The 25,909-nt window shown below is 54.2% G+C and overlaps 1 protein-coding gene across 1 annotated transcript; it reads right to left on the bottom strand.

Moving 5' to 3' along the window:
• Nucleotides 1-797: 797 nt before the first annotated feature.
• On the bottom strand, nucleotides 798-25,121 carry CAMK2A (calcium/calmodulin dependent protein kinase II alpha). Its single transcript, XM_010719194.3, has 19 exons — nucleotides 25,012-25,121; nucleotides 20,615-20,709; nucleotides 18,957-19,016; nucleotides 16,784-16,838; nucleotides 16,360-16,425; nucleotides 15,411-15,483; nucleotides 14,989-15,091; nucleotides 14,765-14,848; nucleotides 14,552-14,646; nucleotides 14,043-14,165; nucleotides 13,853-13,936; nucleotides 13,113-13,155; nucleotides 11,911-11,951; nucleotides 8,686-8,718; nucleotides 7,568-7,616; nucleotides 6,902-6,977; nucleotides 6,109-6,203; nucleotides 5,340-5,577; nucleotides 798-5,149 (listed from the first exon to the last, which is right to left on the bottom strand). Exons 1-18 carry the CDS (start codon nucleotides 25,071-25,073, stop codon nucleotides 5,345-5,347), a joined length of 1,470 nt encoding a protein of 489 aa, XP_010717496.3. The 5' UTR covers nucleotides 25,074-25,121; the 3' UTR covers nucleotides 798-5,149; nucleotides 5,340-5,344.
• Between the last annotated feature and the right edge of the window lie 788 nt (nucleotides 25,122-25,909).

Below are 25,909 nucleotides of genomic sequence, written 5' to 3'. Positions count from 1 at the left end.
CAGGCGTCTGCCTGCTTCCCTCAGCACAGCCTTCTGCTGACACCTCGTGGGATCGCAGCACCACTGCAGGCCCGGAGCCGTGCCCTGCCAGCCCGCCCCACGGCTCCACGTCACCCCTGAGTTCCTCCTGCTGCCCTCAGAGCAGCCCAGCGCTGCGTTCCCATCACCCTGCAATGGGGACAGACAGGGCTGGGGGTGACGTGAAGCTCCCACGGTGAGCCCAAGAACCCAGGCTTTGCTCTAAGCCTCATTGCTTTCAAGGGCAGCAATGGAGGGATGCAGACGGTCTGAGTCACTGCAGTGACAGAGAATCATCCGTTTCCATGCTCAGAAGTTGTTAGCTATTTATTGCACTTGAACACCAAGAATAAAACGGACAATCGCCCTCCCGCCCCGCGCCCGGACCCCCGCTGCCCTCCCCACGTATCGCATCCGAGTTGAGCAGTGATCGTTCTGTTTGCAGCCGCAGGTTCTGAAAACAAAGGACAAGGAAACGATACCAATCCCTCCCCCCCCCGCATCGAGAGCCCACTGAATCCAACGTGGTCGCACTGCTCGAAGGATTGAGTAAGCATACAAAAGGAAAAAGGCTTCAGCTGCAACCGTATGGACTTACAGACACAGGAGATGGGCAGCCACCCCTCCCCAGGGCCTGGTTTATGTTGCTTGACAAAGCTTAGTATACTCTTAATTAATATATATATATTTTTGCAGTCATCTTAAATAAATATTTCCATAGAGAATTCCTGTATGCATATATATATTTATATATGTATATATAATATGAGAGAGAGATCTTGTTTTTTTTTTTTTTTTTCTTAAACCACTGTGAATGTATTTTCCCTGCTTGTCCAAAAAATGTTACAAAAACCCTAAAATTGTGCAACAGTTAGAAAAAGGGGACAACAACTCAAGGAAGGAAGGAGCCACTTGATACAGCCCCCTCCACACCCTCTCTTCTGTACCTAAGGGCAAAAAGGACTGTCTGCTGAGGAAGGTGGCCTCTGGGGGACAGATGGCACAGAGGCCACTATCCCCTACTTTGATGTGCCCACAGCCCATTCAAAATCTGAGTTTCCCTGTCTGGAACGAAAGGGCTGGGGTCTGCACTTTTGGAAATGGGCAATGGCAAAGTCTTCGACACACTCCTGTTAGCTGGACATTTGCATCAAGACAGTTCTGTAGATCATGAGAAGTATCCCGTGATGGAAGATGGAGGGTTAGCCCAGCTCCTGGGATGATCAGAGGATTTGGTTATGGGATCTTCTGCTGGCACACAGCTCTTGGTCCATAGGGCTACACGAAAAGTGTAGCTGCCCTTTGAAACACAGCTCTGCTGTTTGCTGGTGTTTCTCAGAAGTCCATGAGCTCCAAGTACTGCCAGCTCCATCCTGCATACCTCCACGGGGTCATAGATTCATGTTGGGCAGAGGGAGACGAGGCAAATTTGTGGGGTTTGGTGCCTGGAAAGTGGAGCATTTATTTGGGAAGGGGAAAGAGCTGTCCTGGCTGTGCCTGCCTAGAGGGAGGAGCAGAGCATTTGCTCTCTCCAGCAAAGAGCAGAGGCCCAGGGATGGCTTCTTCTCTTTCCGGGGTGGATATACCAGCAAGACCTGAGAAATGAAGGTGTTGCAGCTGAAACTGGACCCTGGCAGTCCAGAAAGGAAAAGGAGCAGCTCCTCCTGTGGGTCTGGGTGCCTGAGAATGCCATAGCAAGTTCTCAGATTCAGTTATCTGCAGTGGTCTGAGAGATGGAAGAGATGACAAATTGGAGGACTTCTGAGTTTACACTGACCTGGATGGACAGACAAGTCAGGCTGTACCTGCACTAGGATATTAGGTGATCTCCGGCCTTGAGGATACTGGGGACAGGAAGACCATGGCAGTAAACTCTATCCCAAGAAGGTGGCATCATCCATATTGCATATTGTAAACATCTCCTGGACCTCGTCATCACCTGATGACAGAACTCTGGTTGTATTGCTGAGGCAATACCAGATAGCATGCAATACAGTTGGTGCCAACAGCACAAACACTCTCTAGCAAGAACATCTGGTACAGATGTAACTGCAGCATCCCTTGCTCTGCAAGCCAAAAAAAGGCTGTGACATATGATTATGTTGATTTTTTATAAAGTAACTTTTCCTGCAAGTTCAGGCAAAAATCAAGAAATACAAAGGAAGACAGGCAAAGTTTTTTGCAATGGCTACTAAAAGAAAAGGTGTTGGCTTATCAGTGCTTGTTCAGAGATGTTCTGGGGATACAGAAACCTGCTCTGGAGAACCAGGGTGAAGTGGGGAGAGAAACCAGGCAGAACAGACCTCTAAAGTGCAGGTGCTTAATGCTGCCTACTTAGGCAGGTTGGGAAGTTGGGTCTTCCTCGGTCAGGCTTTGGCTTGACTGGAAGACTAGAAACAATTGGAAACAAGACTATACTTCCCTTTGAAGAACTGGGAGCATTTTGGGTGTTGCAAAGACATCCAGGTGCCTCGCAAAGAACCTGTCCTTGGAGAGATGATGGTAGGGAAGCCTCAAGGAAGAGAAATCACCTCCAAAAAACAGCTCAAAGCCTCTCTGGAAAGCAAGATATTCTCCTCAGCCAGCAACTGCCTGAAGTAGGCTCCTAATAAAAGGACACTGCATCTACCCCACCATCCCATCTGTCAGACCCAACAAACTCTACACAACACCTGTCCCAGCCCTTTCTCCAGCACTGTCTGCTGGAGCAACTTTGCCATCATAGCCCAGAGCTGTCGGCAGCTCCAAAACTAGGCTGAGCCCCACAGCACCCTGCTTTCTTCCCAATTTCACACCCATCTGCTGTACAGCTCTGACATCAGGAGGTGGATGAGACCTTTGCCATGGCTGGCTTCAGAGCCAATGCTGGAGAGGAGGGAGAAGTGTGAAAGAGTTGAGTCCTTCCTTTAAAAATGAAACAGAAAAAAAAAAAATAAAAAAAATAAATCAGCACTACGCAACTACAGGAAGAAAAATGGGTCTATGAAAGCACCCCGACTCTATCTTAAAAGCTTATTCTCTCCCTGAATAGATGTCCCTGCTTTGGGGGCAATTCTTGCAAGCCAACATAGCTCCACAGTCAACCAGCAAAGGTCCACCAAAGGCATGGGGACGTACACGTGCATCCGAAGAGGACCATTGAGATTTCTTTCCAAAAAAGTCTCTCCTATACAACATTACCAGCAACAGTCACAGTCCCTGCACAGTGGGACACAACAAAAACTTCTCACAGCCTCTCAATACCCCAACAGTTTGGATTCCTGCCCCTCCATCCAGTAGGAAAATATTTTTGCAGTCTGCAAGGACATGGCTGCATTTTGCGAGGCAGCCATCCCTGCCTAGACAAAGAGCAAAGCATTCAAAACCACAGAAAAGGCAAAATACACACCCAGAATTTACATGGAGAAAACATTTCCTTTTTTTTTTTTCTTTTTTTTCCTTTTTTTTTTTTTAATGTCCAAAACAAGTGCTTCTTTTGATAATTTCTTTGTTTTTCAACACACGCACCGTCTAGAAAGTTAAACGCCATGCAGATGAAGAGAGTGCAGCTAGAAAGTCCTTGGGGCAGCAGCACTGCAGGAGCCCCATGTCAACGAGAAAAGGGCTTCCATTGGAAAAAGACAACAAGAAGCAGAAGCATTGCTGGAAAATCCACCGCCCTCACATCTCTCAGACCTCTACCTGATGGTAGAGGGGCAAGACCAAAATTCCCTGTCCTGGCCCTGCCTTCCATCCTAAAAACCATACCTTGGTGGCTCAGAAGAGTCCCCTTCTGGGTTTGCCATGCAAGCGGCCCCCTGGGTGCAGAAGCCTGGGGACACTGGTGTCCCAGGGACATGGCTGCCCTGGGGACATGATGCCCTGGTGTCTTTGCCTGCTGGCAGCCCTGGTGGGAGTGGCGTGGTGTTGCAACCCCTCTCCAAATGTAAACGCAACAAAAAACAGCAACCCCCCAAAATCCCCCCACCCCCCTACCCCAAACAGTTGAATGTTTCTAGTTATTACATAAAGATCCATTTCAGCAAATACTCAAAATCAAGTTACGAAATACACAGTAGGTTGTTTTCTTTTTCCTATAAAAAGGCATGCGCTCAAAGTAGAAGATAGCTAAAGGCTTGTTTGTTTCTTCAAAGCACAACCAGATTCTGCAGAGTTTTGTCACTAAAGCTTGCATTCCTCATCTTCGCTGGAAGGTGTCGTGTGGGCAATGGTGTCTGTGTCTCCAATCAGTGGCCAGCTCAGCTACCTCAGCCTTTGTGCCATGGGGAGCTGCAGATGCTGCATGCGAGGGGCTGGGGGCTAGGATCCAAAGGGATGGGAGCAGGGAGTGGGAGAGATTTGCTGCCCCGAGCCCACTGGTGGGGCTGGGAGAGCTCTCTAGGCTGTAGTGATAGATAGAGGTCACCTTTCTCCTCTTTTTTCCCAGCTTTGCCAGTCCCTACTCCCAGGAGAGAAGGAAGGAAGGAAAGAGAACGTCCTGGTAGCTTGCCAAGGCGCAAATCTACTTACCCTCCTGGGAAGAGAAAACCAGGACACCTTTACTCACCCATCCACATATTCCCCTCCTCACCCAAGATGCACAGAAGCTGAATTTTGCAAATGGTTTAAAACCCAGGTTCCCCAGCTGAGGCTGCCGGGATGCATGAGCTCAGGGCAGCAGGCAGGGACCTTGATAGCAGCATGGCAAAATCCACTGGCGCGCGGAGGGTGTGTGGCACAGAGCAGCTCCCCACAACCTCCTCTTCTTTGGGGAGCTGCCAGCAGAAGTGGGGATGGAGGTGGATGAAGAGTCCTGACCCAATCTGTGTATGGGACTGCAGGGCTGTAGGGGGGCCATGCAGCCCAGGGTGAAGGCTTTTGCCCTGGCAGGCATCAAGTGCTCAGATTTAGGTTCATGATTTTTCTTTTCTTCATTCATGCAGAGGAAGGGGTCCCGGTGAAAGGGGATGGAGATGGGGTGCTTGTAGGTGCCGTTGAGGCCGTTGCATGAGTGCAGTGAGAAGCGAGGAGCTATTCCAGCAGGAACCAAGCAGCAGAGCCAACAGCCAAAATCCTGTAGGTGAAAAGTTGGAGGGGTCTCCCCTGGCAGTCAGTCAGTGACAAATCCAGCAAGGACCGTACCACGCTTCAGCTGCAAAAGACCAACAAGCAGAGCTGGATGTTGTTTCAGCCATCATTCCAGCAGAGCATCCCTCTCCCTCTGCCCTCTCATGACCACTGCCCATCTCCTCCCCACCACAAATCCTACAGCTATGCTCTTTGGGATAGAATCCCACCCTTCCGCTTCGTCCGCCCCCCGATCGCAGTCCCTGGATGCTCACAGGGCTTACTGCGGTAGGACAGAGGGCGCGCCAGATCTGTGGAAGTGGACAATCTGCCATTTGCCATCCCGGCGGTGCCAGATGCGGGTCTCTTCAGACTGGGCAGTGCGGGGGATGCCCCCTGCGTCCACGTACTGCGTGATGCGGATGTAGGCGATGCAGGCGGACTCATCTCCCATCAGGTGAATGTGGGGGTTCAGGATCGTCGTGTGCACAGGCTTGCTGTTCCGGGACCACACTGGAAAGGGGATAATCAGGGTAGCCTGAGGCAGGGGAAGGACTTTGGGTGGCTCCTCAGCGTGGAAGGGGAGATCCTGGGGTTAGAAGACTGAGGACATAATAGGCTCAGGATGGGTGCACCTAGGGAGCTAGGACAGGTGGTAATGGCCTTAAGTTGAATCAGCTTGAATATTAGGAAAATTTGTTCTTGGGAAGAATGATAGTGCATTGGAATAGGCTGCACAGGGAGGTGGTAGAGTCACCATCCCTGGAGGTGTGCAATAAATATGGAGATGTGGCACTGAGGAATGTGGTCAGCCAGAGTGGTGGGGGGGGTTGGATTTGATGATCTTAGAGGTCTTTTCCTTCCTTACTGATTCTATGACTCTAACCAAACAGCTCTTCATTCACCATCTGGGATATTCCAACCTAGCCTAAATGCTCCCAAAGCCACTCTTTCCCTCCTCTCTTCGGCAAGCTGCTAAAGGTAGGGATGTAGCCAGGCCATGGGAGGTAGGAAGGGTTTCTCAGGAGGCAAGGGGCAGCTTACGGTTTTCAAAGTAGAACCGGTGAAAATCCAGGCCTTCCACAAGGTTCCCCAGAGCCTCAGGCTCGAAAGCAGTCATCCCGGGGTCACACATCTTCCTGGGGAGGTGGAAGGGAGAGGGAAGGGAGAGGTCATCTCATTGCTTCCAGCAAGACAGACTATCTTCAAGCAGAAGCCTGGCCTGGCCTTGCAGGAAGCCAATGCACCCTTTGTCCCCAGCCCCACAAGTTCAGCTGGGACGCTGACGACACAGGTCCCTCCATCACTCAACACCTCCTGTTAAGTACTGCCGCCTTCTTCGTAAGAGAGAGGAGAAAAACAGCAGGGAAAAATGAATTCTCTCTGCTCTGTATCAAAATATCTCTGCTGCTGTCCTCTGGGGCAGGGAAGCAGACCTGCGCTCACTCAGATGCACTAATTAAATAGGCCTTGGACACAGAAGAAGTGTAGTCTGAGGAGCTTCAACTCAGCAAGTAGAGAGCAGTTCTGCTTCCAAGTAGCCTGAGGCGGTCTGGGTGTAATGATACCACAGATGTAATGTTCCTTCTTCTACCATAAATCACACTTGCAGTTATTCATCTTTCTGCAAACCCAGAAAATGGGCACATCTGTGCTAACGAGACCAGAGAAATGTGGTCATCTCAGTGTGAGAAAGCATGGGGTTGGGAAACCAATGTCTCCTGTGTCTATTGGATGGTGTCCACGTCCCTCTGCCATGTCACCCTGCCCTTGGCAGCAAGGTCCTTTGGCTCTTGCTCTGGGATGCTGAGCCCAGCCCAGAACTGAGCACACTCACGTGTAGGACTCGAAGTCGCCATTGCTTATTGCTTCGATCAGCTGCTCTGTCACCTTAATGATTTCTTGCTTCCGTACTGTTGGTTTAAAGAAGAATAAAAATAGAAATTTAAATTAAAAACACTGTTTTTCTTTGCTTGTTTGTTTTGCTAAGACTATTGAAAAGACACACAAAAGTCATTCCTAATAGAAAGGAAGACTGTCCTGCACAGAGCATCACCGGGAGCCCTGCCTTGGGAGGACACATATCCAACCAATACATCTGGCTATAGCCTATCCTATGTTATGCTGAGATCACTTAGTCAAGTGACTTTACAAATTAGCACCAATAAATGATTCCTTGAGTTATTCTTAGAAAGCTGATTCTGGTGGGCAGGGAGATTTCTCCTGGAGTTTTTTCTCTGAGGGACGTTGGTCTCAAAGGAGCCCAGACCTCAGCAAGAATGCAGGAAGGGAATGATATCATCCTTTTCCAGTCTTGTGAGCCTTCTCTCCTCACTAGCAGCGTCCCAGATACTCCTGGTGGTGACCCAGTGGTGAAGCCACCTATGCTAGCAGTGCACTCTTAAGGAACCCCGAGACACTGTGCTGACACTGGGCTTTCCCATAGCCAACACTCCTTGAGGGGCTGCTAGGCTAACGGCCTTGGCGTACCCCACTGGTGTACCTTTGGTGTCTTCATCCTCAATGGTGGTGTTGGTGCTCTCCGACGATTCCTGAGCAAAGAACAGAGAGGAGACAGCACGGTGAGCCCAGTCTTCTCCCCAGACCAGGAGGAACTTGTGTGTCCGACAGCCCCCCGAGTCCGACCCCACAGCGCTCGGCTGTGCGACTGGACGGCAGCCGAGGAAAACGCCGGCAGCTCCAACCCGTCCTCCACCACAGCTCGAGCGCAGTGCAGCGCTGGCCGAGCCCCCCCGGCCGTGTGCCAAGGGAACGTGGACTGGGCTCGGGAGGGTCTTGCAGGCACGGCGCTGCCTGTCCTACCGACGCCTGCAGGGACACAGAGGTGGGGCAGGTCCGGGGCGGCTCGGCGGGGTGCTAGGAGGGCAGGGGAGGGGCTGCGCAGGGGTGGAAGACACCATGTTGACTGTACGATAGAGAGAGATGTACAAATTAACAGCGAGGAGGAGCTGGGATGAGAAAGAGGGGACTGTGCAGGAGTGAGAGAGACCACACTGACCGCAGAGTAGGGAAAGAAATGTACAATACAACAGAGTGCTTCCAAGACCCACATGGACCACCGAAGGCTGAGACACAGCTCTTTCCATCAACAGCTGAGCACTAGACAGATTTGGGGTGGAGGGGGTTCTGACCCCCCCGTCTCTCTCCAGGAGCCCCATCAAGGCGACTCTGCTAGCGGAGCTAGAGCAATGGCTCTGCTAGCTCTTCCCAGCAGAGCCTTGCTGACGTATTACCCATAATACCCCGATGTAGGTTGGCAAGGTGTCCCATGACCATACAGTCCCCGCAGAGGCATGGAAGGTGTTTCTCCAAGGCTCCTTGGACCGATGCAGCCTGCAGACCTGAGTCAGGAGAACTGGGAGAAACGGCATGAGAACCCATCAGCAAGAACCAGGGCTGGCTTCCCACCAGCCGGTGGCCAGCAAGTGCCTGCACCAACCCTGTGAATGGGGACTGTGGGTGATACGGCTTTGAGGATGTTCCCTCCAACCCCGGTGGCCCTTCTTCCCTACCCCGAGGTAACTTCCAAAAACGGGGGAAAGCTGGAACATGTGGAGAGGCCCAGCAATATCGGCATTGAGGAAGACGAAGGACACTCACCATTAACTGAACGCTGGAACTGGACTTTCTTTTCTGGAAAAACAAGGAGAAGAGATGGAACAGGAAGAGACACAGAGTGAGAAAGGCAGAGAGCAGCACGAGAGAGGAAGCAGCTCCTGAGCCACCCTTCATGGTCCTCACAGAGGGTAAACAAAAGGCACGAGGCCAACCTGGTGCTCCTGGAGGGACATGCCACCGCACAGCGGGGCTGTGCCAGCTCCTGCCCACATTTCCACTGTCACCTTTCTCTCCTGACCTGCCACAATCCCTGTTGCTGCTCACCCCAAGGACCTGCCTAGCCCAAAGGTTTTGCAGAAGGAGGTGACCCCTCTGTTGGCTTTGTGTCCAGGCCACCAAGCCTACAGGAGCAATATGAGATGCCTAAATGCTCTGGCAGCTTTGCCACCTGCACAACACTGTGGTTGGTTGTGAGCACAAAAATGAAGTTGAACTGATTCTACCCATACTGATGACCACTGTGGAGACACCCAATCGTCATCTTGGACCTAGACTTGTCTTCAGCACAAAGTTGGCTGGTTTAAAGCCAGCACAGCTATCGCTTCTTAACCCTGCAAGGCAGACACACCATAAGAAGCTGTCCTGACACAGCTCTGCTGCCCTGAATCAAATTTCCTCCCAAGAGATGGTCTTGTATGTACACATATTCATCTCCATCCTTGACCACTACCACTAGGCTCTAAGGCTTTATAAAAGAAGACCCCATTGCTGCATCCCCACTTGCAATCCCAAACTAGTTCTGGATACTCCTTCCTTTCCATGCAGTGCTCCCCTCTCCACCAAGGAAATGCACACTGGCCTTTCTCCACCTCCAGCTTGCAGGGTACAAATCACAGCTGGTGACAAGAAGCACCAATGCAAGAATTAGGAGATGCAGTGCCAAATAAGCAGCAGTTTACCAGCACATTTAACAAGGCACCATTTCTGCCTGTCCCACAGAGATAAAAGAAGCATGCACTGTGCCAAACTCTTGGAAAAACCCATGCAGCAGCACATTAGGGTGGATAAATAGGCTGCAGTAAGAAAACTAACATCCATCCATCCTCACTGCTCTTTTCACTTCCTAAATGGCTCCCACCAGCATCATTACTGAGTTTCCCCCATGCCAATACACTGTCCTCTCCTTCACTGAGTCCTTTGTTGTTCCTAATCCCTTCTTCCCTGGGACAACAGGTGTCCCTGGAGCAGGGCACGCTGCTGTGCTTCAGGAGGAACCTCGGGGGGACATATAGCCAGAGACAGCTCCCAGCCTCTGCTAACCAAGGACAGGACACGGGGCAGTAAACTTCAGAAATTTCAGACGCAACAGAATGCAACACAAAGCAGTGACCGCATCAAGTCGGGACATACAGTAACAGGATGCAACACGGGGCAGTGAGCTCATTAATTTTGGACGGGACAGGATGTGACATGGGGCAGTGATTTCATTAGTTCACGATGTGACAAGATGGGACACTACACAGGGCAGTGAAGGTATCGTGGCTGCTGGGACCAGAACACCTCCTGGAGACCCCAGAGCAGGGGTGGAGAGGAGTTTTTGACCCTGTGAGCGCTTTTTGTAGGGGGGAAACCTCCTTGGGAGAGTGCTTTGAGCTCTCCAAGCCTGGGCTAGCACCCTCCTGGTGCCTGCTCTCATGAAGGCTGGCCCAGGTGATATCTCCAGGTGCAGACAACTCTTTCGATGACAAATCCCCCACATGACCGGGCCCTCAGCCCCCTCCCGACCTGCCCACCCATCCATGCAGGATTCCACATCCCTGCCTTGCTTTCCCAGCGAGACAGAAGGAAGTGACAAGCTGCCAGCAATGCCCTGCCATATGCCAGGTGCCTGTGGTGGGCCACCAAAGCTTTAGCCGCAGCAGCCAGCTTCCCAGGCTAACGTTCACAGTCAATCTACTTGGAAAGCCAACAGAGATCTCTGTTAGGATACTGGGCCAGTAAGTGGTCTTCTATCATGACACCTAGAGATGAAATCAAGGCAATTCCTTTTTGCTGGAAAACATAATAATTCAGGTCTGTGCCTGATGAAGCGTCTCCAGCCACCAATGCTTAAAAAAGCATCTCCCGATTGCAATCAGCTATGCTCCAGCAACTCACACTCTGGCACCTCTACCTGGGATCACTGCTTAGGTGGCTGCAGAAACAGCAGATGAGGGCTGGCAGGCAGCTTGCTGGGACTCCTGTGGGGCTGTGCAAAGCCAGCAGTCCTGCCCTGGGAGCCATGTGACATCCCACTGCCCAAGGCAATTTCCTCTCATAGCAATGCAACCCATCAGCTTCATGTTGCAGAACAATGCTGCGTGGCCAGAATGTTTGATTTTGTGGAGCTGCGTGCAGATTTTGTGTGGTCTCAAACCTTCCAGGCTTGGCATGCTGCAGCTAGTGGGTATGGTGGGAGGGGAACAAAAAGCCACCCCAGCCCTCTGGTTACATCAAACTTTTGAGCAAAGAAAGGAAGAAACCAGCTGAGTGCATTGCTCTTCCAAATCCTGCGACCCTCACAATAGCAGGGTCTCTGCAAAAGGACCAGAAGAAGAAAAGAGATCTGTGCCGCAATCAGAGTCTCAGAGCTCTGCTCACACCTTGCATCCCTGCCCTGGAGCAGAGGATTGTGATCGTGCAAGTTCTCCACTGTTGAGCAATAGTTTGTGTTCAACAGGACAAGAAAAAGACTTTTGCATGGGCCGTTCTTTCTGCAGCCCTTCCAGCACCAGCTTGTTCCCAGCACATTGCCAAGTTGGAGACCTCATTTTTTCCATCTACAGCGAGCATAGGAGATGGGAACGGGGTCGAGAGGGTTAAACATCTCCATGGACCATTGTGGGGATAAGATGGTGCTGGGGGATCCTGGAGCAGCAGGACTGCGCTGGGGTGGGGTGATAAGCCCACCACCAGCCTGAACCCCCAGCTCTGGGCTGCAAAGCCACCTCCATGGCCCCTCTTCCTCCACTCCATGGCATGGAACGAGCATGTTTTTTGGGCAACAAAGCAGCAGCGAGACTCCACTATGCTCTGTTGTTCCTGGCCGCAGCACCAACCCCTTCCCTCGCCATGCTGAAAAGCTGCTCCAGTGGCTCAGGGACACATCAGGAAAGCAGTGCCAAAAACTATCCTTCAAAGCACAGGGTTCCTCAGGGAGCACTGGCATAGCACCAGGACCCCACTGCCAGTGCCAGGGAGCGGAGAGGCAGGCAGGAGGGGACTTACCTTCACGCCGTCATTCTTCTTGTTGCCACCGCTTTTGCCTCCTGGAGAGAGGAGGAAAGAGGTGAGCAGAGCCAGGCAGGGCACCAGGACCAGGAGGCCGAGGATCAGCAGCATGATGCCGGGCAGCGGAGCCGAGTGGCGGCTCTCGTCCTCTCACAGCCCCTTCAGCACAACCCTGCGAGCTCAGGGATGACCTCCCCAGCACCGGCCCGTCCCACCAAAGCGGCTCTCCATGAGGGACATCAGCGTCCCCAAACGTCACGGCGAGGCAGAGGGGTGCCCCATAGGGAGCCCGCTGGCTGCGGGTGCTGTCGGCGCGGCGCTGGAATGGGCCGCCCGCCTGCCGCCCCTCTAATTTTAGCCCCATGCTGCTGGGATCATGTGCTGCCGGCCTGCCGGCCTGACAGCTGCAGCCCACATTTTGACAATGATGAAAAGCAGATGCCTTTCCAGTGCCCACCTCCAGCTGCTGGCCAAGCGCCGAACCCCCTGGCTGCACCAGGGACCCCACATCCTGGAGCGCCCGTGAGAGCAGTCCCGTGCTGATCCTGTTGCCTGCTGGGGTGGGCAGGGGGCACGGGCAGCCCCTGGGTCGCGTGGGACGGGAAGTGCTAGGAGAGAAGCTTTTGGGTTTCCTGCCCTTTGATGCTTCGCGCCTTCCGTAACCGGATCTGCGCCAGCTGCTGGACTCTCCAGCCCCACACACGCTGCCCACAAGTGCTAAATATGTCAGCATGATCTCCCCACCCCCTGCGACAAATGCAGATGCCAATCCTGGCTGTGGCCATTTGCACGACTCCTGGCTGGGCCAGCTGCCCCCGATTCCCCCTGCCCACCCCAAAACCCGGCTCCTGGGGTGTCTCAGCAAAGCACTCCAAAATTCCCATCTAGAAACAAGCCATGCTGTGCTGAGAACCCTGCAGACTGCCATGCTCCATCCTTGCCCCTGCCTCTCAGTGCAGCCCTGGGGATGCAGGGATGTGGAAGGGGAGCAGCATCGCTGTACGGTCAGCATCCCAAGGTGGGCGAAGCGGGGGGACCCTGTGCTGCTGGGGCACCTGGAAAATCCACATCACAAACATCTCCAGGAGGGAGGGCACCAAATCACCACCTCCCCAGAGCACCCAGCTGCAGTTTCAGCCCCACTGTAGCTGCCCTCCCCAGCTCTGCCCTAAGAAGAGGAAACCAGAGACGGCACCTACCGGAGAAGTTCCTGGTGGCCAGCATGGTGGTGAGGATGGCTCCCTACAACACACAAAAGGCAGAAAGGAAGGGAATGCGCAGAGCCACCGGGTCCCCATGCTCCCAGCTCTGTGTGTCACCTGTCCCCCACACCCTTTGCTGGAAGGAAGCTGGCCCACAGGCTGACCCAACTTCTTATCCCTAACGCCAGGGCATTGGGTTGCAGGCTCTGAATCTTCCCTCAAAGATTAAAGGGATATTCAATAACCCAGGGCACATTTCAATCCCATTCTTTGCTGGCTGGGGTGGGCAGCTGGTGGCAAGGGGAGCCGCCGGGAGCGGAAGTGGATGTGATTGCAATGAAAGGGATGGGGATTTTTCATGGAAGCCGCCCATACAGCAACACTGCAAAATAACACCCAGAAAAATGCTGCCCCTTCTCCATCTGACTCTACTAACTAGTTGCTCAGCGTATAATGAGATTACTTAGGACTAATTGCCTGCAGTAATGGATTACCATTTTGAAGTGCATGCCTGAACTAATTTGATTACTTGTCTGGCTGAAAAGTAATAACAGTTCATAGCCAGTTTCTTTTCTTGATAATCATGTTAGTAGCCTGCAGCTGCCCTGCTCTGTGTCACACTGCGTGCAGCCTGGTGCAAATCCACACAAACCCTGACTCTCCCCACTCAGCACCCAGCCCCCACAGACCCCACCAAGCGCTCTGCACCAGCCTGGGTAGGACAGTGTGCAAATTACCTTTAGCTTCCTCCGGGCGTTGAACTTCTTCAGGCAATCTACTGTCTCCTGTCTATGCATGCATGAGGCCACGGTGGCACGGTGCTGGGAAAAGAGAGACTTGGCTCAGTGCACACGTGTGCAGGATCCCAATGCAAACCCCTATGCCCACAGAGCTTGGGTCCCTGTGGGTGAGTGCCACCCGACTCACCGATATCCAGGGGTGCTTCAGAGCCTCCGCTGCCGTGATGCGTTTGGATGGGTTGATGGTCAGCATCTTGTTGATGAGATCTTTCGCTTCAGGAGTGACAGTGTCCCACTCAGGGGAGGGGAACTGCCAACAGAGGGATGGATGAGGGAGGGCAGGGAGCAAGGCGAGGAGCAGCAGTCCTCAGCAATTGGGCTGGTTTTCCTCCAGCCCCAGGTGGGAGCAGGCAGAGGAACTCATGGGAGCAAATGGGAATTGCTGCCAGTTGGGGAGCAGGGCTGGAGGGAGGACAAGACCCAGGACGAGACCCATCTGTTCTGCAAAGTAGACTGAAAGATGCCATGTGCACTTGGGCATGGCATCTCAGTCAGCCCTCTACAACCAGAGCAAGGGAAGGAAACTCATTCCCTTCTGACTCATTCCAGTCACTCTTCTGGAGCAGCAGACTGCAGTGAGGGGGCAGCAGGAGGAAAGGGTGGTAGTGGAGGGGGCAGAAAGAGAAATGCACTCACGTCGTAAGCCCCAGCCTTGATCTGCTGGTACAGGCGGTGCTGGTCTTCATCCCAGAATGGTGGGTACCCAACCAGCAGGATGTAGAGAATGACGCCTGTGCAGGAGGGGACATGGGGTCAGCAGGTGAGTGAGAGACACTGCACTGTCATGCTAGGGACCGGCCCCAATCAGGGAGAGAAACTGAGAACATTCTTGAGATTAACTTCCCTTACCACAAGCCCACAGGTCTACAGCTTTGCCATAGGGATCCTTGCGGAGCACCTCAGGGGAGAGGTATCCTGGGGTGCCAGCAAAACCTGCGATAGAGAGCCCATCATACACCCTGCATGCTGCAAGCATCCCCATACAGTTGGCTTGGGGGTGTTCAGCCCCCCAGGCCTGACACCACTGACCCAACCTGAGCAGGGCCCAGTGGATAACCCACAGCCATACTCACCAAACCAGGCTTGCTGGTCTCCCTCCACCTCAATGGCGAGACCGAAGTCAGCCAGTTTGACAGCAGCCCCCTTCAGCTTGGAGGCCAACAGCAGGTTCTCAGGCTGCAGGAGGAGGAGAGGGTCTCAGAGAGAACCTATGGGTTCTGCTATGACTTCCAAACACAGCTGGGGGAAGGATGGATGTGGTCCCACTGCTCTGTGGGACTGTGTATCCCAGTGCCCCATAGAGGACCATGGTCTATAAGCATCTCTCTACCCACTCTCTCTTGTGTTGTTTTGCTCCAGAGCTGCCGAAGCTTTCCAGGAGCCCCCATATGGCTTTCTTCCCCGCCCTGGAGGGTGCCAGGCATTGCCCCACAGTGTCTTGCACCACTGATGGGGTCCCCACACCCTTCCACAGACCCATCCCTGCAGCCCATACCTTCAGGTCCCGGTGGACCACCCCCATCTGGTGACAATGCAGGACAGCTTCCAGGATCTGCTGGATGCAGTGACTGCAAAGAGGAGAAATCTCACACAAGTGCCTTAATTACATCCACGTGGCTGCATCTCATCCTCCTGCCCTTCTCCCATCGCCACATCCCACCTGCAGCCCTGCAGAACGGTGTCCCTCTCCACCACATCACTTGATGGTGGTGACCCAACTGTTGGCCACCAACAGGTGAGCAGGGAGCTGGGACTATGCATGCACCCGTGGGCTCCCGCAAAGCTGGCACCAGGAGCTGGGGACCGAGGGTACAGACATGGTACCAGCCCAGTTTGGTCTCTAAAGGTGAACAGAGCAGCTGTGTCCATTGGCCATGCAGCTGATGCTTCAGTCCCATTTTCCCAGCCCTGTCTAATATGGGTGGCTCTCGCTGTGTCAGTTTGCTATGCCAAGTTCGTTAAACTCCAGCCTCACTGCATGCATGAGAAAGGCAGGGAAAAAGAATGAGGCTATGATCACTTTTGTTCCAAAACAGCTGTCTGTAAGGCAGGTCTTTATTTACATTATGTTATTTGTATGACACTAATAAGAGGATGCGTTGGAAGTGGATTCAGTACAAGCAATCTGTTAATTATGATTGCTTTTTGTCTTGAAATAGGGATATTTTCACGGAGGCAGAGGTAGCACGGAGCTCAACAACCCCTTAAGCATTTGGACTTAATAGTATGGACTATGCCCTGTACATGGGGCAAAGCCAAGAGGCACAGAGATACTTGGAAACTGCCCCCTCAGCCATTCTGCCCCAGTCAACCCTCCTTAGGGCTTCCAAGTGATGAACATCAGAGCAAGAGTTTGAATTGCAGAAAGCAGAGCGCATAGAGCCCTGGGAAGTTGTGGGGACATGGGACACCTCCTGTCGTTTCCTGCCCAGATCCTTGCTCACCTGGCATCCGCTTCGCTGTAGTACTCTCTGGCCACGATGTCCTCAAACAGCTCCCCACCAGTGACCCTGGGACAGAACAAGGGATTCACACTGGGCATGCAGCAGGGCTGGGTCTGTTCACAGCATTCTCAGCTCTAGTAACCACCCAAGTACTGCTGCCATGCACAAGGGAGTGGGGCAGGGACAGATTGTCATCTGCCTGGCATAGAATAGGATGTGATGGGATATGGGATGGGAAGAACTGACAAAGATCAAGTCCAGCTGCAAACTTTAAGGACCCAAAGCCTGGCTCTTCCCTCTCTATGCAGAGAAGGACTTCAAGGTAGCCCACAGAAGGGTAGGGATGAGATGGAGGAGGCTATGGGGCACATCACCTTGATGAGAGCATGCAGCAGATTAGAAGATGATTTTAAATGGCACTCACAGGTCAAATATCAGGTAGTGGTGGCCCTCTTCAGAGATGCTGTCATGGAGCCTCACTGCAGCAGAGACAGCGGGTTATGGGCTGCCTGGCTCCTCTCACTCTGCCTGGGGAGTCTGGGTGCCCATTGGCATAGCAGGGATATCTGCTGGGAGCTCATCCCCCCCCCGCCCCTCTTCCCATTGCCACTGACTGGCAGGAGTCCCACTCAGCCAAGGGCCTCCATGAGCCATAGCTCAGAAGTCACATCTAAACTGGGGACAGCCAGCAGTTGGCTGAGATCCCAGCTCAGGTCAGGATGGTGCCGGGCTGCCAACCCAGCCCTGACTCTGACCTGTCTCTGTAGTTATTTTTTCCCTCCTCTTCATGACCTTTCTTCTCTCCTTGGGAGCGCTCCTGCTGGGGATGCCCAGGAATCATCACGGGACGAGATTCCCTGAGCAGGAGCACTCTGTCCCATCCCCCTGCCTAGCTCTTTGCCCTGCTCCAAGGGATGCCCCTGTGAGAGCACGTTGCCCTTCAGCTAAGTTCTCACAGCTCAGCAGTCAGACGCGTGACAAAGGTGCAGAAATAGGTGGGACAGAATCTGGTGTGCAAATCACAGTCTGGCATTGTCTGCCCACATCTCACTTCGCTCTGATTTCACTGGGGCTGTGTGTACTTAACCCCTCCTCACTGCTCACCTGACACCACTTTCAGCCCATTTCTCCACACTACACCAGCTGTGCCCTGCGTGGAAACACCCCTTTTAGGCTGTGGGTGTTAACAATAAGGATGCTCACCCCATTCCCTGCTCATTCCTCCCCATTGATGGTCTCCACTCCCCCATGCTCTGTCACCTGTGTTTGCTCAGCACCTCTCTCTGACACATAATCTCAGCTTTTCTGCCTTCCTCTGTTGAAAGAACCATGTTTCCTTCTGTTTCATCTCATCTGAGAGGGATTTGGGGGGTATTGTGCTGGGATCTTGCCGAATCCTACCATGTTCAAAAGGGGATTAAGCAAATTCCGTGCAGATGGAGTGGTGTAACTCTAAGCAGATGGTCCGGATACATCCCCTGCTTGGGGAAGTCCCATCGCCCGTGGCTGCCAGGAGCCAAGGGTATAATGAGGAGCAGCTGCTCTAAGTATAGCTCAGTCCTGTGAGCATCTGCTGCTGGCCATAGGCTGAGCACAGCGGCAGCATCAAACTGCTCAGTGCCAAGAGCTTTGAACACAGTGTTGGTCCCCACAGTCACAGGGCGATGGGTACTCAGAGCTAAAGCTCCAGGACTGGATGTAGCCAAAATGTCCTGCTCCAGCGTGCCTCCAGGGTAATGCAACCTGGTGAATCTGCACTGTTCCTTGCACAGTGCTGTGACACAGGGCTGCGGGTGCAGCTTCCCAGTGCAGCACCTAATGCATGCATAGTGCAAAGCAGGAGCTGGTCCCTGCAGGCTCATGTCTGTGCAAACCCTGTCTGCACAGTCTGGTGTTCCTATGGGAGAGGAGAGCTGGGGAGGCACTGTGGGCAACTAGAGAGAGCCTCACAGCCCCTCAGTGATCACAGCATTCCAGCTTCCTCATGCCCCCAGCTGTGCTGGCTCTGATGGGGTCTGCACATCCCATGCTGCTGCAAGCAGACAGCTATTTTGTCCCCATGTCAGACCCCATAACAGCACTGGGCACAGGCAGCCTGCATCAGCATCACCATCGAGGCTAAGCTTTGGGATTTTTGCTGCAATTTTTTCCCTTCCCCTCTCTCTCTTCCTGGCCTATTTTTGTCTTTTGCAGGGGCTCGGGAGTTTTCCTGAAACAGCTTTTCTGAAGGAGGCTACTCTCAGATGGACGGCCGGTGGGAAAGTCTTCGCTTCCCCCTCGCCATCGCCTCTCCCACGCCGCGCTCTGCTGCTGCTCAGAGCTGGAGCCGCTTTTTGGAGCATGCAGAGAAACACAGCATCCGAGGAGTAAAAATAGTCCCCATGCAGTCCTGCTCCTCCCGCAGGGATGTGCAGCCAACTGGGTTAGCTGGGACCTACTTAGATCCCCCCTGCGCTTGGTGGGGGCCTTTCTGTACATGACCCCTTTTGGAGAAACTTCTTCCTGATGAGGAAGAGGAGGGAGCCCCAGTGCCCACCCCACAGCCCCACATTAGGGGTGGTGGGGATGGGGCAGGCAGTGGCGCAGGGTGTGCTTACCGATGTTGGGGTGCTTCAGGAGGCGGCAGATCCGAGCCTCTCGCTCCAGCTTCTGGTGGTCTGAAAGAGGTAACAGCCCCACATTAGGGTCTGGTTCCATGCCAGAACTGCTTGCTGTGCCTTCCAGCACTCTGCAGGTGCTGCCTCACATCACCTCTGTCTGAAGGCATTTGGCGATAGCAGGAAACCAACAATGGGAGAGGTGAGGATATAATTAGGGCTGCTGTCTCTCAGCACCATGGCAGCTACCTTGCAAGTTCACACCTCGCTGTCTCGCTCTGCATCGAACCAAATCTGCAACCACTGAGATGTGGGGCTGCAGCCTTCCACATCCACCCCTTCTGTCTTTAACTCGCCCCGACTCTGGGGACACTGCTCCTTCACAAACCCTTCTTGGCCTTGCCTTTCCTCCACCGTAGACCATGTCTGTATGGGGAGACAGGGGATGGGTGCCTTAGGCTGTTCTTTCCATAGCCAAAGTCCACTGTGGGTGGAGGATGGAGGTGTGGAGGGTCAGCATCATGGGGGTAATCACTTCTCCAGGAGATAGGAGAGCTGTTTTCTGCCCCAGCCCCATGGTGACACTGGGCAAATCACCCTTCCCCACTCTCTGCCTCAGTTTCCCCATCTGCAGATAGTTTCCCATTGGGTTTCCTCATCTGCAGAGATTGAGATTAACCAGCCAAGGGAAAGTGCAGCATTGCTGCTTTTTGGGAAGGCAAACTCGTTTGCTTAGAAGAAACCAATGGTCACAGAAAGGAGATGGGGACAGCCAGATGGGGACCCAGCTCCACCTGGCCACAGGATCGTCTCCCCCACAAATCCAACTGCAGTCTGCACTCAAAAATCATTTCTTCTCCCTAATCTGCAGGTTCTCTCCTGCTCTGACGGTAGCCAAGCATATCCAAAGGCACCCCGGGGTGTCCTGCAGCACCATTCCTCCCTGCACACCATCCCACCAGACCTTTGCGTGTGGCATAGCTGCTGGCATATGTCAGTGGCACACATCCCTGTGAGATACATTCCAATGGGACACATCCTCTTGGGACACATTCCCATAGGATATATCCCCACGGGACACATTCCCACGGGCCACCAGCCCAATGCGTCCCTCTGGGGACAGCATGCAGCCCAGGCAATGGCCAATGCCATGCCGCAGCGCTGCACAATGGGAGAGAGCATGTGTCTATTACCACCAGAAGCCACCAGTTCCAGCCAGCAGAGCAGCTAAAATAACCCTGAGGCTCTCTCCAGCTGACAGATGGACACAGAGACATTGCAAACCTGAGGAGAGGATGGAGAGCAGCAAGCTGTGGGGGATTTCCACCTCCAAATGGGGGTTTGGAGCCGAGCTCCTCAGTTAGGCGTCAGCGCTGTACTGCATTGGCACGCAGTGGTTTGATTTGAGGTCAGACAGCAGCTTGTCACAATTTTCTGTGCTTCATTTTTGCTTTCAGAGGTGAGCAGTGGCGTCAGGGAGAGCAGCAGGGGCAGCAAGTTAATTACAGCCTCCCAGCAGGGCGCTCACTGGCAATGTCCATGCATTTAATGGGCCATTCATCGAGGAGCTCAGGATGCACCACAGTGAGGATGGGGTGGGGCAAAGGTCTTCCCTGCCACCAAACCTTGCCAACCTCCTGTGTGCCCCCAGCACCTACCTCGGGCAGACAGCTTCTTGGTGTTGATGATTTTGGCCGCATACTCTTGTCCTGCCAACACCTTCACACATCTCCGGACAATGGAGAAGGCACCCCTGGGAAGATGAGGAGCAGAGGGAGGTGAAGGGCTCAGTACAGGCAAGGACACGGGTCAGTCCTAATGTTCTGGGGGGCAGCGGTGGGGATGGGATGGGGTGGGATGGGGTGGGATGGGATGGGATGGGATGGCATGGGATGGCATGGGGTGAGATAGGACAGCATGGCATAGGGTGAGATGGAATGGCATTGCATGGCATGGCTATTGAAAGAGGAAAGATTTTTGAGAGTGGGGGAGCAAAGTGGGTGCTTCCTGGCACTGCAGTCCTTGGGGACGTGGGAAGGCAGAGATAGCCCTGGGGATGGCTGCAGGATTCACTCCTCAGTGCTCTTTCATCCCTTTCAGTTCTGCTTTATCCACTACTGGCAGAGAAAGGGCAGAGATTTACCAGGAGCTCCTTGGGGACACTGGGAATGGACACAGCTGTTGCACAGCACTCAACCACTTCACTCCATGTGTACGAGTGTCTTTGCTGGCTTCAGAGCTCACAATCACTGCAGCAATTTTCAGAACCAGCTATGAGCACTCACCATGGCTGCAGGCGACCGGTGCAAGATCCCTGTGGCTGCAAACCCACCGCAGCAGCAGCGCACTGCCCTGCTGAGCACAACCTTTGTACCAGGCTCCCTTTGCTGCCAAACCCCTCCGATGGCTGAAATAACAACTATCAAAAGCAATGCCTCCTCCTGCTCCCTCTTCCCCCGCTCCTGCTCCATGGCGAGGAATAAAAGGCCGCAATACGCGAGCACGCTGCCAAGCAGCAGTGGATAATTGATTGTAGTGGTGGAGGTGGGTGGAGATGGGCAATTTGGGGCTGAGTGAGATCTTTAGCAGAACAGGCAAGCAGTGGGGTGCAGGAGCCCCAGCGGAGCTGCCAGCCCGTGCAGCATCACCTGAGGCACGTGTCGGAGAGCAGCTGGAGGGAAGGAGAGGAAGGAGCTTGATGCTTCCTCATTCTGCAGTTTGATCCTGACCTCTGGAATAGCTGAGCTGTTCCTATTCCCATAGCCTGGAGGGGCTTAATTGGAAAGGGATTGAGAAATCCTTCTTATTCAGCTTGACATGATGGGGAGTCTGGAGCCGTGCTGCCCCTAGTTCTGCTCATCCTGTCCCACCAGGAGTCCCATCAGCACTGAGACTGGAGGCTCCTTCCTCCCCCATGACCCATCTTTGCTCCTTTTTCCTAAAGATCCCCCTTTGCTTAGTGGCAATGCAGCAACGCTCACAGCAGAGAAGTCCCAGATGCTCGGCCCAGCTCCAAACCCACTGTGGGGCTCCGCTGCATGATCCTACGTAGGGCTGGAGAGATGTGGGTGCCCCAAGGCTGTACCAGAGGCTGGAGACGCAGGTCTGGGCTATGTCCCAACCCCAGGTTAGCATGAGGGGAACAATAGTCCCTGGTTCTCCTGCATTGCTCCTGGATATTCTCAGCCACTGATGTCCAAGCACTCACAGCTATTCACCCATTCATTCATTTGAGCTCAACTAAGCTATGGGGTTAGGTACAGATGCAGTGCACAGGCACAGGTTGCACATCCCACATTGGACCTCATCCCTGCCAGCTCCTGCCATTGGTTCGCAGTCCCATAGCCAGTGCCAGTGTCCCCTAGCCCGGATGTGACCCCCATGCCCTGTCCCCAAGGTCCTGCCTGCCCCCCCAGCGCCTCTGACACGGGGATGCTCCGCTCCCCCTTCTTCACACTTTCCCTGCCAGCTCCAGGCTGCGCTGCTGCCGCCCTCCCTCTCTTCAACACCTCCTCCTCCTCCGAGGCATTTTATCTCCTTTCTAGAGAGAAGAGTGTGGGCTGGGGATTTTTTGTTCCTCCATATCTTTTTTTTTTTTTTTTTAATGAAAACCCTCTCCTGCAGCTCTGGGAGCGGAGGGGCTGAGCGCACACTAATTGCCGCCAGCCTCTCCCTGAACCTGCTGTGGGGGCGGATTCAGAGGCACCCAAGGAGCTGCTCTTGCTGTTTGTCCTACCTGGCTGGCCGTGGGCAGGATCCTCTCCCTGCTGCCCCCGTGCTGCCCCTGCTCCTCGCCCCATCCCTTGGCTCTCCCGCAGGTTGCAGGGGGGGGCGAGGGGGAGTGCTGCAGCCCCTTGCCAGCTTGGCGTCCTGCAGGGATGCTGCAGATGCGGGTATCCCCTACAGGAATATGGGATCAGGTCTGTGTCCTGTGTTTGGGACAGCCCCACTGGATGCATATCATGTTGGTTGGAAGCTGAAGGAATGGCAAAGGGGTTGGGAACAGCTGCCTGGCACCCAGCACCCTTCACTGGCCTTCTTTGGGTAGAAAAGAAACACAGGCAGCTTGGGGAGGGTGGAGGGGATAGCACCAGCTCCTTGAGGCTGTGCACTGGGAATGCCATCACCCTTGCTGGGTTTATGGGCAGCCACTGCCGCAGCGAGCCATGCAGCACTCCGTCCTGATTTCTCTTCCTGAGCTCACAGAGCGGAAATTTCCCCATGGGAAACCACTGATTGTTGAAAGTGTGGGATGCACTGGAAACCATCCCAGTGGAAAATTCCCAACCAGCACCACATCACACTGACAGGTCAGCAAGGGCTCTGACTTGGGAACGTTTCTCAGCCCTATACCTGCCTCTGCCGAACCAAGGGGAGGTGTGGTGGGATGCATGGAGCTACGAGATCTGCTGGGCTGAGCTGCTCTGCCTCTGTGTCAGGGGATGCCGGGTGCTCCAGGCTGGCTGGGGCGCAAGCTACTGCTGCAGGCTTTGCTCATTAATTAGTGAAGGTGGAGAAACACATCTGCCTGTCTGTCTCACCAGGTCTGGGTGCTCACCCCATCTGGCAAAGCCTCACTCCCATCCCAGGCCTCCCCCATCACACACAGCCCAAAAGCTCCCCACCATGCTCCCTGTACTGCACCCGGTCCAGCAGCATCCCTTGTGGGCACCGCTGCCCTTCTGACCACCTGCAGAACCTAGAAAAGCTGGGAAACCTCTGGAAAATCAGGTCCCAAACCATACCATGCGCCAGGTCCTGGGCACTCCGCTTGCAGCACCAGCTGGGGCTCTCTGCACAGCACTGAGCTGCTCCCCACTCACCGCTCCTCAATCATAGCTACACACCAACCCCCAGCACCTGCCCCAACTGCATGTAGATGTATGTGTCCATCAGCACACCCCAGGACCAGCCCTCTGCTCTGCACTTGTTTGCAGCAGCGACCCGCTCCCCCATCTGAACGGGGAGCACCAGCTGCATCCCGCCTGGCACAACGTCCTCCCCTGTGTCAGCCTCTTGAGTTCTCCATCTTTGTCCTCTCCTTTTTCTCTCGCCCCCGTTCTGCACGCCCTCGCACGCATGGGTGCACATTTCAGCGAAGGCTGCCCGGCGATGCAGGGATGCGGGTCTGGATCAAGTTTCCATGCCTACAGACTGCCACGGCCACACACCTATCTGACAAAGGGCACCCCGCCAGCAGCAGGGGCACCCGGCTCTGGGGCAGCACCAAAAACAGGCACCAAAACCAAACCAAACCAAAGAGAGGCATATGCCTGCTTCCTTGTACACTCATTTTACAGCCACTCTCTCCCCACTGAGACATGGAGCATCCGCTGCCCAGCAATGAGGACATGTGTGTTGCTGGGACAAACACAGTGTTCTGCCTTGGGGTGCTCAGTGCACCCCCAGAACTGCCCCAACTGCTATTCTCTGCACCCTCGCACGCACCCTGATTTGCAGCAGGCAGTGCCACGCGGACCCACTGAGCCCTCCCTGCAGCAAAGCACGGGCTGAGGCTCAGTGTGGGGCACTCACACATACGGATGGGATGGGGGACAGGGTGGGTAGATCCCCAGCTCTGAGTGGGGTTTCCACAAGGGCTACCCTGCAGGTTCAGTATCCTACGGGATGAGTCAAACGCTGGGGAATCTGCACAGAGAAATTCCCTAAAGGAACCGGAGGGCGCCCACCACTGGGGCTTTCCCCCTCGGCTGTCCCGTCCCTCCTCCCAGTGGGGGAAGTTACTGGGGGAGCAGGCAGCATCCTCTTCCAGGAGTGTTGTGTTTTTTTTTTCCATAAGAGGGGCAGTCAACCCCTCCCCAGCCCCAAAATGCGGTGCACTGGGTCTGCACCTATTGGCATGCACTTGAAGTCAGGAGGAGACGGAACAGGGACTAGCAGACCCCATCCCGACCCCAGTCCCCTCACTGCTCCCCAGCGCTTTGTGCCCATTGCTTTTCCCCATATCCACTGTTTCCAGCTCTGCTCAGGCACTTCCCCAGCCCCGCTCCTGCTCCGAGTGTTGGGGGCACATCCAAGCCCCTTTCCAACTTACTTGCCCAGTTCCTCAAAGAGCTGGTACTCCTCGGTGAAGCGGTTGCAGGTGATGGTGGCCATCCCAAGGGCTGGCAATGCTCCCTCCCCGGTGCGGAGTTTGGGGCAAGCAGCTCTCCTCTCGCTCCCTCCCTCTCCGTGTGCTCCCGGGGCTCTCTCCTCGCCGAGGTAAATAAGGGAATATGTTTGATTGACAAGCCTGGAGATAATGATGAGGGCAATTTGTCTTCTCAGCCTCACAAGCCTTCGTCAGCATCCCCATCCCCATGGTGACCACCGCTGCCAGAAACGCCCTGTTTCTGTTGCCGGGGCAACCGCTTCCCAAACCCATCGCCCGCCCTGGGGACCGCGGCCCTGCTGGGGACCTGGCCCTGGGGGCTGCCTGGGGGGTCTCACAGCCACTATAGGAAGGGGGGCAACTCCAAAATGCAAATCTTAAAGGCAAATTGAAGGATGTGGCAGTGGCAGAATAACTGGGGCAAAAAGGTTTCCATGGAAACCGTGGTTTCTATGTTGCAGGAGGATGCTGTCGCCCTGGCAACTGGTCCATTTCTACCTCCCCCCACCCCCCAAATGCAGGTCCTGCTGGTACCCTGCACCAGAGTCCCTGGGGGGCTGCAGGGTGGGGGACGGGCTGCTGCAGAGCAAGGGCGGGTGGCAGCAGATGGAGCAGAAGTGTGTCAGGCGAAGGCAGCAAAATGATGGCAGCTCCCCAGGTCCCTGTAAGCGCCCTGCCAGCAGCTGGGCTCTCTCGCTGGGGCTGGCCCCAGTCACTGGCACCCGGGGGTGGCTTGGCCTAAAACAAAGCCAGAAGGGGAGCAAAGAGGGAAAAAAGCAAAAAGTGCTGAAAAAACAGTTTTTCAGTTAATTAAAAAATAAATAACACAAAAGAAAAAAAG

This window comes from Meleagris gallopavo, chromosome 15 (assembly GCF_905368555.1).
Source record: "Meleagris gallopavo chromosome 15, MGAL_WU_HG_1.1, whole genome shotgun sequence".
NCBI lineage: Eukaryota > Metazoa > Chordata > Aves > Galliformes > Phasianidae > Meleagris > Meleagris gallopavo.
This window is presented reverse-complemented; position numbering and strand designations above follow the sequence as displayed.

Coding starts and splice junctions, on each gene's coding strand:
- CAMK2A (XM_010719194.3), bottom strand. CDS start 25,073: ATGGCCACCATCACCTGCAACCGCTTCACCGAGGAGTACCAGCTCTTT. Junction 15,484..16,359: donor TACAGCGAAGCGGATGCCAG/GTGAGCAAGGAT, acceptor TCCTCTTTGCAG/TCACTGCATCCAGCAGATCC. Junction 14,166..14,551: donor TCAAGGCTGGGGCTTACGAC/GTGAGTGCATTT, acceptor CTCTGTTGGCAG/TTCCCCTCCCCTGAGTGGGA.